Here is a 10,107-nt window from a genome sequence, read left to right as displayed (position 1 = left end):
AATACTTTTATTTTATTAACAAAGTTATATTCAAGATTAACAAGCTCTAATGAAACATAGTAAGCCATACAATTGCAAAGAACAATCATTAAGAATAAACAGTTCTCAATTTCCAACTAAGTGTGACAATTTTTCAGTTTCTTTATAACAAAAAAAGTGTACTTTGGTTAGAGCCACAAAAAAATCTTAAAAACATACTTTAGCACTCACTGAGAAGCCAAATTCAGTGTGTGCGCATAACATCTCACATGAGAGAACTTGCCGAGTTGCAACAGTCATGTTAGAGACATTTAACGAATCACTCACCAAATGAAGTCTTTGTTAAGAATTTTCCATTCGTTTGAAACATTGTACAGTAGTTCAGCAATATTCGATAAGTCATTCCAAAATTATGCTACGGATGTTGGTAGGTTTATGTCCCGGCCACCGCATTGGAGACTTTTCAACCTTCATAATATATTTTCAAGACTCTTGTGATGATAAATCGACTTACAATAGGTTGCATGACACGTCTGCCATAGCCTGACGGGGTCTGTATCATTTTTAATCGTACTTTTAAACTTCGGGTTTCGGGTAGTAACCCGAGAACAAAAAGAACTACAAAATTCGACTGCTTTACGGCATATATTCCACCACCACCCCCACTTCCTTAAATTCGGACGTGCGAGCCCAACTATCGTTTGTTTGCCGGATGTTATAGTCATGGCCGAAGCAGCACAGAAAAATAAGAAAGCAAAGGTTTTGTTTTGTCGGAGGAAAGCAAAAAGAGGAAATGAGAAAGTGATCGGATTAAAGGCAGGACGAGGATCAATATTGGGCCAGCGTTTGCTCGTTGGCGTGAGCTGAAGGAGGAGGAGAGGTGCCCGACCGATGCGGACTTGGCTGTCATGCTTTTGGACTAGTTATTACCTACCACTCAAACATTGAATTGAAGTATCATATAGATTCTGTAAAACGGTAACCAGTAGACTAGGCTACTATAATGACGCTGGCTTATAAACATGAGCAAAGCGATCATTTGGCGTTTGAAAAAAATAAAACCCATGAAATTATATTCATATGACATGCTGAAACATATGCCACTGTACCTGGGATGAAGACATTTCACACGCGACGCAAGCAGAACACCTGCATGTGAACTCATCCTGCAGTGTTCAGGGCTATCATGGTTGTCATGTCAACAAATGCACGTGCACATCCCCTGATGTAGGATGACAGAGTTTACGACAGTAGGAGAGGACAATACTGTTTCCCAACTGTAGGGGGACCCCGAGAGCAAAACCTACCTGGTGCTGCTTTAATGGCAAGGAAAGCGCCTTATTGCCTACTTGAGCACCACTTCGTTATTTTGGCTCAGAATTTCATTTGTTGGAAATATTAACTCAATTTAGAAATGCTTTTTAAATGAAAAACTTTGCATTTAATAAGCAAAATACATTTTTGAAATAGGGAGGCAGCCGCAGCGAGCCCAGACACAGAGCGGCCAGAGAAACGGAGGAGTGACTGCCCAGTCAACACGTGAGATCATGCGATGATCACAGTGACATCACACAATCCTCATACTGTGAACCTCAGCATGTGTGTAAAGCGTGAGCTCAAGGTGAGTTCATCTGATCCTCATACTGTGATCCTCAGCATGTGTGTAAAGCGTGAGCTCAAGGTGAGTTCATCTGATCCTCATACTGTGATCCTCAGCATGTGTGTAAAGCGTGAGCTCAACGTGAGTTCATCTGATCCTCATACTGTGATCCTCAGCATGTGTGTAAAGCGTGAGCTCAAGGTGAGTTCATCTGATCCTCATACTGTGATCCTCAGCATGTGTGTAAAGGGTGAGCTCAACGTGAGTTCATCTGATCCTCATACTGTGATCCTCAGCATGTGTGTAAAGGGTGAGCTCAACGTGAGTTCATCTGATCCTCATACTGTGATCCTCAGCATGTGTGTAAAGCGTGAGCTCAACGTGAGTTCATCTGATCCTCATACTGTGATCCTCAGCATGTGTGTAAAGGGTGAGCTCAACGTGAGTTCATCTGATCGTCATACTGTGAACCTCAGCATGTGTGTAAAGCGTGAGCTCAAGGTGAGTTTATCTGATCCTCATATTGTGAACCTCAGCATGTGTGTAAAGCGTGAGCTCAACGTGAGTTCATCTGATCCTCATACTGTGATCCTCAGCATGTGTGTAAAGGGTGAGCTCAAGGTGAGTTCATCTGATCGTCATACTGTGAACCTCAGCATGTGTGTAAAGCGTGAGCTCAAGGTGAGTTCATCTGATCCTCATACTGTGATCCTCAGCATGTGTGTAAAGGGTGAGCTCAAGGTGAGTTCATCTGATCCTCATACTGTGAACCTCAGCATGTGTGTAAAGCGTGAGCTCAAGGTGAGTTCATCTGATCCTCATACTGTGAACCTCAGCATGTGTGTAAAGCGTGAGCTCAAGGTGAGTTCATCTGATCCTCATATTGTGAACCTCAGCATGTGTGTAAAGCGTGAGCTCAAGGTGAGTTCATCTGATCCTCATATTGTGAACCTCAGCATGTGTGTAAAGCGTGAGCTCAAGGTGAGTTCATCTGATCCTCATACTGTGAACCTCAGCATGTGTGTAAAGCATGAGCTCATTGTGAATGCTTCACACTCCGGTCCAGTTGGCGGTGGTAAATGCACCATCTAAGCTGGTCTTCCAACCACCATAAAACATGTAAAGAAGAAGAAAAAGTTGTGCATGGTATTGTTACACCGCAGAAATGGTGAGTGGCCTATTTACATACTTTTAGATGTGCAATGTGGTCTGGTCTTTTTTTTTTTTGCAGAGTACTGCTCACACATGCTACATATGCACCAGCCATTTTACCTTCAGTAATCACACCAAAATTGCTAGCTGCAGCTAGTTTGCATATCAGTATTTGTGAATTGTTAGGCCTGTTATGTCAGATCATTACAACATTACTAACTTTATATTTCAATATATAATTTTTTTTTATTTATACTTATATTTCAATAATTAACAAGCGCTGTAAAACAACAGTAAGCAAGAATGCTGCACTGGTGGAATAGCGTAAACTATCATTGCTCTTTGGATAAAAGATGAAGTAGGCCTACTCTTAGACACTCATATTAAAGATAAAAAGCCTTATTTCACCACGCTATATGACTAGTTTTTTAACAAAAACTTCTATCTGTGGAACTGTAGCTGTTTTATGTTAAAAGCTTCAACGTCACTTCCCATTTACCAAAACTCAGTGACTGACATTCATCCTCTTATTAACATAACAAGCAACTTTACCCAGACATCAGATGCAACACTACATCATTAAGAATGTAAAGTGTAGATCTACAAAAGTGAAGTTTAAAGTACTTTATGATACACACTTTCTTTAGGATGCACAACAATTCTCCAAAGAAGACTTCTTAAACAATTATCAAATACAGTAATCAGTGAGAGTGGCTAAGGTTGTCCTCTCAAACAAAAAAAAATTTGTAAAAGATTTATGTGTTTCATATAATGTTTTACTAATACAGAAGTTCTTTTTGGCCTGTTAGGATTTGGAAACAAAAATTAAGGTGTGTGTGTGTGTGTGCGTGCGTGCGTTGGTGTGTGTGTTTTTTTTTTTTTTTTACATTGTACCAAATGTCCCCACAATTAAAGTGAACCACCTACATGTGCATTGTGGATAAAACGATCAGAGAAAAAACGGTTTAATTGATGTAGAAAAATAAATATAGAAACAATATAACTGATTTAGATAAATGCAATTTCACTGACCTTATGTATGTAATTTTGACAACAGGGAAGGAACCAAAGGAAACAAAATGCAAAGTCACCATGGAGAAATTGTTTGGTATGTGATATATCAATTAGACATTATTTATTTATACAGACATAAAACATCCTTTGCTATATAACAATCTAACTTTACAATTTTTCAGATCTGAATACTAAGATACTCCAACAAATTCAAATGCTGGAACAGAGACAAGCTTTCATCATGAATGACTTGGCAAAAGTTAAGTCTGTTCTCATGAAGCGGGCAGAAGAAGATGCCCATGAGGAACTTTTTAAACAACAACAGTGCTCCAGCTTTGAAACGTTTGAAGCCTTCTGTCAGAGGCTTGAAGAAGACAAAAATTATCGAGAGCTTTATGTTAGTACTACTATATAAATTTAGCGTTTATTTTTACAACAAAGCCACAGTTTTATTTTTTTATTTTTTTGCAGCAGATACCATGTAAAAGAAATGTTGAAGCCTGGTATATTTTAATCATGACAATATTATGTATGTTTTTGTCAGGTACACCATCTCATCCATACTCACGGCAGCTCCAATATAGGTGAGATGGTGAGACAGGCTTTAAAAAGCATAGCGTCAGACAATGTTCTCTGTCTGTATAACAGAACGGGGAAAGATGGGAAGAAGGTGTTGCCACCTGTGCTCCTGACATGTTTGAAAAGTAAGTGTTTAAGTTTTGGTTTGTGCATCTGGATGCTGCTATAGAAATTGTAATGTTAACACCTTGCTCTTTGTGTTTTTAGAATGTGTCAGGTGTTTTCACAAACAAAATGAAATAGAGGTGAAGAAGCTAAAAGTAACCACCAGAACAACACCAGACGCGGAATGTATTCGCCAAGTAGAAATTTTTTTGTCCACCGCCAACACCAGGCTGAAAAGGAAACCAAATAAAGGAAAAAGCTGAATTTTTGTTTGATTGTTTTTGTTGATGGAAATAAAGAATGTGGGTGTAAAAGTTTGAGTTAACTGAATCATTTTAGATAACAGTGAACTAACACAATTATTGCATAGTGGTGTTATATGGTGATCTCACAGTATGAGCACACAGTGACCAGAGTATGAGCACACAGTGAGTGCCCAGTGACATCACAGTGACCAGAGTATGAGCACACAGTGACCACAGTATGAGCACACAGTGAGTGCCCAGTGACATCACAGTGACCAGAGTATGAGCACACAGTGACCACAGTATGAGCACACAGTGAGTGCCCAGTGACATCACAGTGACCACAGTATGAGCACACAGTGAGTGCCCAGTGACATCACAGTGACCAGAGTATGAGCACACAGTGACCACAGTATGAGCACACAGTGAGTGCCCAGTGACATCACAGTGACCAGAGTATGAGCACACAGTGACCACAGTATGAGCACACAGTGAGTGCCCAGTGACATCACAGTGACCACAGTATGAGCACACAGTGAGTGCCCAGTGACATCACAGTGACCAGAGTATGAGCACACAGTGACCACAGTATGAGCACACAGTGAGTGCCCAGTGACATCACAGTGACCAGAGTATGAGCACACAGTGACCACAGTATGAGCACACAGTGAGTGCCCAGTGACATCACAGTGACCACAGTATGAGCACACAGTGACCAGAGTATGAGCACACAGTGACCACAGTATGAGCACACAGTGACCAGAGTATGAGCACACAGTGACCAGAGTATGAGCACACAGTGATCACAGTATGAGCACACAGTGACCACAGTATGAGCACACAGTGACCAGAGTATGAGCACACAGTGATCACAGTATGAGCACACAGTGACCACAGTATGAGCACACAGTGACCACAGTATGAGCACACAGCGATCACAGTATGAGCACACAGTGAGTGCCCAGTGACATCACAGTGACCAGAGTATGAGCACACAGTGATCACAGTATGAGCACACAGTGACCACAGTATGAGCACACAGTGACCACAGTATGAGCACACAGTGATCACAGTATGAGCACACAGTGACCACAGTATGAGCACACAGTGACCACAGTATGAGCACACAGTGATCACAGTATGAGCACACAGTGACCACAGTATGAGCACACAGTGATCACAGTATGAGCACACAGTGATCACAGTATGAGCACACAGTGACCACAGTATGAGCACACAGTGACCACAGTATGAGCACACAGTGATCACAGTATGAGCACACAGTGACCACAGTATGAGCACACAGTGATCACAGTATGAGCACACAGTGACCACAGTATGAGCACACAGTGACCACAGTATGAGCACACAGTGATCACAGTATGAGCACACAGTGACCACAGTATGAGCACACAGTGACCACAGTATGAGCACACAGTGATCACAGTATGAGCACACAGTGACCACAGTATGAGCACACAGTGACCACAGTATGAGCACACAGTGAGTGTGATGTGACCTCATATTTCCACCACAGTATGAGTGCACTGTGATTGTGCAGTGACCTCATGTTGTGAACAAAGAATGAGCACACAGTGAGAGCTCTGTGTGGTTACACTTTTAGTTCACTGTGACACTCACATTATGACCGCACCATGAGAATATTGTGAGCTCATAGTGACATCATTGTGAGATCAAATTGTTGACTGGGTGCTTTAAGGCGTTTGTGAAAAACTGCGGAAAAACTGCATAAAACGTGGGGGTGTTGAACCTTCTCACCGGGAAAAGTGTCCCCACGGGTGCGACGCCCCTGAGCAGGTCACAGTTTGTCCATTTTATCTTAAACAAAGCCAATTCACCAGCATACGAACGTTCGCCTATCAACGTTTTTTTTCTTTTTGGCCGGTGACCACGCGTGTGCGCGCACAGTGGTGGTCGTTTGAATTGAACGCAGAATCGATTCTGAATTTTTGAGAATTGTTGGATAACGAATCGCGATGCATCGATGCATCAATCTTTTCTTCTACCCCTAATCCCCGTGCTCACTCCGTACCTGAACCATGCGGTTTGTATCCAATGTCTCAGGTTGAATCAGGCTTTGGTGAATCAAGGTCCTCCGCCAGTTTGATGGCCGAGTCCATCGACGTCGGACGGTGGCACTGGACCCACTCTGCCATCTTCCTGGGCAGACGGGTGATGAATTGTTCCAGCGCCACCAGGTCGATGATTTTCTCGACGTCGCTTCCCTCAGACGTCAGTCATTTGCGGCAGGAGTCCCGGAGCTGTTGGGCCATAACGAAGGGCCGGCCATTTTCCCCCAGTTCTAACGAACGGAATCGTTGACGGTGTTGTTCGGGGCTTCGGCCGACCGGCTGTAATATGGCCCTCTTCAAGTCGTCAAACACCAGGAGGTTCTGGACAGGGAGCTGTTGTGCTGCAATCTGAGCCTCCCCCGACAGCAGGGGAATCAGCCGCAGCAGCCATTGCTCTCGTGCCCACCCACCTGCTTCGGCCGTTCTTTCGAAGAGATCCAGGAATGCCTCTGGTTCATCTATCGGCCCCATCTTTTTTAGAGCCAGGTGGGTGGACTGGCTCGGGACTGCGGATGCCTCTGCCCGAACCTCCCAGTCCATCCAGCTTGTTTTAGGGTGCGGGACTCTAGTACACAATGCAGAGGTTACGCCCATACTTTCAATTCCTACTGCTACCTGAGTGCTGACAGGTTTTTCAGCAACAACAGGCTGATTCACAGCAACTTAAGGTGCAAACGGGACCGGCTTCCGAGACTTGAAGTCTCTCTCATGCACATCAATGGCCTCTTGGACCTCCTCAGCTGACCATTTACTTATCGGCTTGCACCTAAAGACATTGGAAAGATCAGTATTGGGACAGTTCCTGATAAACATCATTGCGATCTCTGAGCTCATATTTTCCATCTTGCCACCATATCTTTGCAGGTGAGCATCTGCTAACTCGGCTGCCTCATTCAACCTGAGTCAACAGGGTGCTCGTTAGGCTTTGGCTGTGTAGCATAAAAGTCAGCTAACGGCTGGCACGAGCCAGGGCTCTCACTAAAATAGTGCCACAGTACCTCGTCCACAACTTCAGAACAGAATACCGCAGCTGGGCTGCTTTTCAGCTTGACTTTAACAATGCTCTTTGCCCGGCTACAGAGATTATTCAGTATCTCTTCTACGCTGTCGGCTTTGCTGCAACCCTTTTTGGACAAATTCACCTCCATCTGTTCAATCCACTCCAGGAGGGTACACTTATCACTACCATCCCCTCTGAACATTTGCGGTTCCTTAAAGTCGTCATGAAACGGAAGTTGAGATCGTCTTTTTCTCCTTATTGTGACGTATATCCGAGTGAAACGGCTTCTGAAATTAGAAAAAAATGTTGGGCGAGGCTTGATTTCATTCTTCGGGAATTGATTGGATCGTTGGAAGTTGGGCGTTGCTAACAAAATGGAGGCAGATTTGAAGTTTGCACTCAGTTGTGGAGAAAAACTCGATCTGTCTCAGTCTTAAATAAATGTATTTTCTCTCTAAATATTTTCTACACATGTTACTGAGCATATTTCCTCACTTTTCGCTGGTTTATGCTACAGATTTTACTTATTTTAAGCCTTTTATGGCTTTATTTCTGTAAAACTTTTTTCTCAGCTCTTCCTTATAAGGGGGGCGCGCCGTAAGCGCGTTCACACACGCTGCATTCCTAAGTGCGAGTCGTCACCACAAGCTGTTCGTCCGACTATATTGAGTAATTTTTACTTAAAAAAGCTTTTATTTCTCATATATTTCTCTCTTTTTGCCTCAAGTCCTTCCTGAAGAAGGTATTGTGTACACAGAGAAAAATGCACCTAACCACAATATTGCTACGATCAGTGACAGGTTTTTGAGAGGCGGTGCAGAAACGAGACAGGGGGTGATAACCCCGCCCTCGTGCCAGAGCACATGACCAGGAGAGAAGAGAAGTCGTTTCGATGGGGGAGGGAAAGTTAACATATTTGATCAAAGATTATAAGGGTAAATGAATTTTTAAAAAATAATGAAGTGCACAGATAAATCAGTTATAGTAAACACTAATATTAATATAAAAATACGAATTGTAAAATTTGATTTCATGCCACCTTTAATGTCAGCCTTGACTATGAGATTTAGTTTGGACAGATCGAGGCTTGGGGACAAAGGCATTGCTCTAAAGGGCTGCTGCCGCTCATACGATAAAGCTGAACCAGGTAATGCTGAAGTCTGGTTCGTCAACCGTGTGTCAATGGAGTCACCTATCTGGCTTCCAAGCTCACCAATGAGGTTGCGTAGGTGCTGTGTAACATTGTCACAACCAGCATTGGTAGGAGTGGAAGATTCTGGTTTACTCGACTCTCTAGCATTCGGAACGGTCATCATAGGCCAACACGCGTGGTTTGCCTACTTCTTTTTCAGTGGCCTTGTCACAAGTCCATTGTTTTTGAATTACTGTTATTTTTGCTATATTTTCACACCTAAAACAATGATTTGGTAATCCTCTTGTACCACTGTCCTCTTTTGTGCTAAGAAATAAGTCTCCTGACAGTTCTCTCCCAAGTGGTTCAATTGTTGTCAGCATTAAGTCTGAGAACGATTCAGTGGGCTATATAACACTTTTAATGGTCAAGAAATTACTTCTCTTTAAATGCTTAGTTTCAACATACTTACCTGTTGATCAAAAATTGCCTTTAACTTACACCAGAAATAAAAAATTTAGTTTTAGTAACTTTCAGCAGGGTGTAGCTACTCATTTTTGTAACACAAAATTTTAACACTTTGATAAGAAAATGTTATTTTCCTGAATAATTTTAACATGCTTCTTTTGTAATTGGTCAAGCAGACTTCCTGGAACATTATGGCCGTGTTTCACAGACAGGGCTTAGACTAAGCCAGGATTAGGCCTTAGTTCAATTAGGACATTTAAGTAACTTTTATAAACATGCCCAAGAAAAAAACATTACTGGTGTGCATCTTGAGACAAAACAATGCCACTGACATATTTTAAGATTTGTCAGTGCAAGATTCTTTCAGTTAAAACAGCTCAAACATGCATTTTAGTCTAGGACTAGCTTAAGCATTGTCTGTGAAACCGGGGGTATATCTCTAAAGAACTCTAACATGTATTCTCTGTAGAGTAATTGCTGAATTTGTTATGTTTCAGAGGGGGTGTACTCATTTATGCTATGCACTATACAATATAGCCTATATATATATATATATATAATTACATATTTTACTGCTCAAATGCCAGTTTTAAGAATTCTATGAGCAACGTAATGAGCTTTGGCTTTGGGTGATTTTATTTGTTTCGTTGTGTCTGAAGCACGTTGTCCTCCAGGCCTGCAGAAGGCGCTAATTTAGCTTCAGTTGGGTAAATGACGCACTAGTGCCGCTGAGAAGTGTC

The 10,107-nt window shown here is 42.3% G+C and overlaps 1 protein-coding gene across 1 annotated transcript; it reads left to right on the top strand.

The window, feature by feature from the left end:
* Positions 1–2,595: 2,595 nt before the first annotated feature.
* LOC307134761 (uncharacterized protein) lies at positions 2,596–4,692 on the top strand (the record flags this gene model as incomplete). Its single annotated transcript, XM_079830758.1, has 5 exons — positions 2,596–2,747; positions 3,789–3,839; positions 3,928–4,142; positions 4,290–4,449; positions 4,532–4,692. The coding sequence occupies exons 1-5, from the start codon at positions 2,723–2,725 to the stop codon at positions 4,690–4,692; spliced, it is 612 nt and encodes a 203-aa protein (XP_079686884.1). The 5' UTR covers positions 2,596–2,722.
* Positions 4,693–10,107: the final 5,415 nt, after the last annotated feature.

This window comes from Gobio gobio (assembly GCF_949357685.1).
Source record: "Gobio gobio genome assembly, chromosome: 12".
Lineage (NCBI taxonomy): Eukaryota > Metazoa > Chordata > Actinopteri > Cypriniformes > Gobionidae > Gobio > Gobio gobio.
This window is presented reverse-complemented; position numbering and strand designations above follow the sequence as displayed.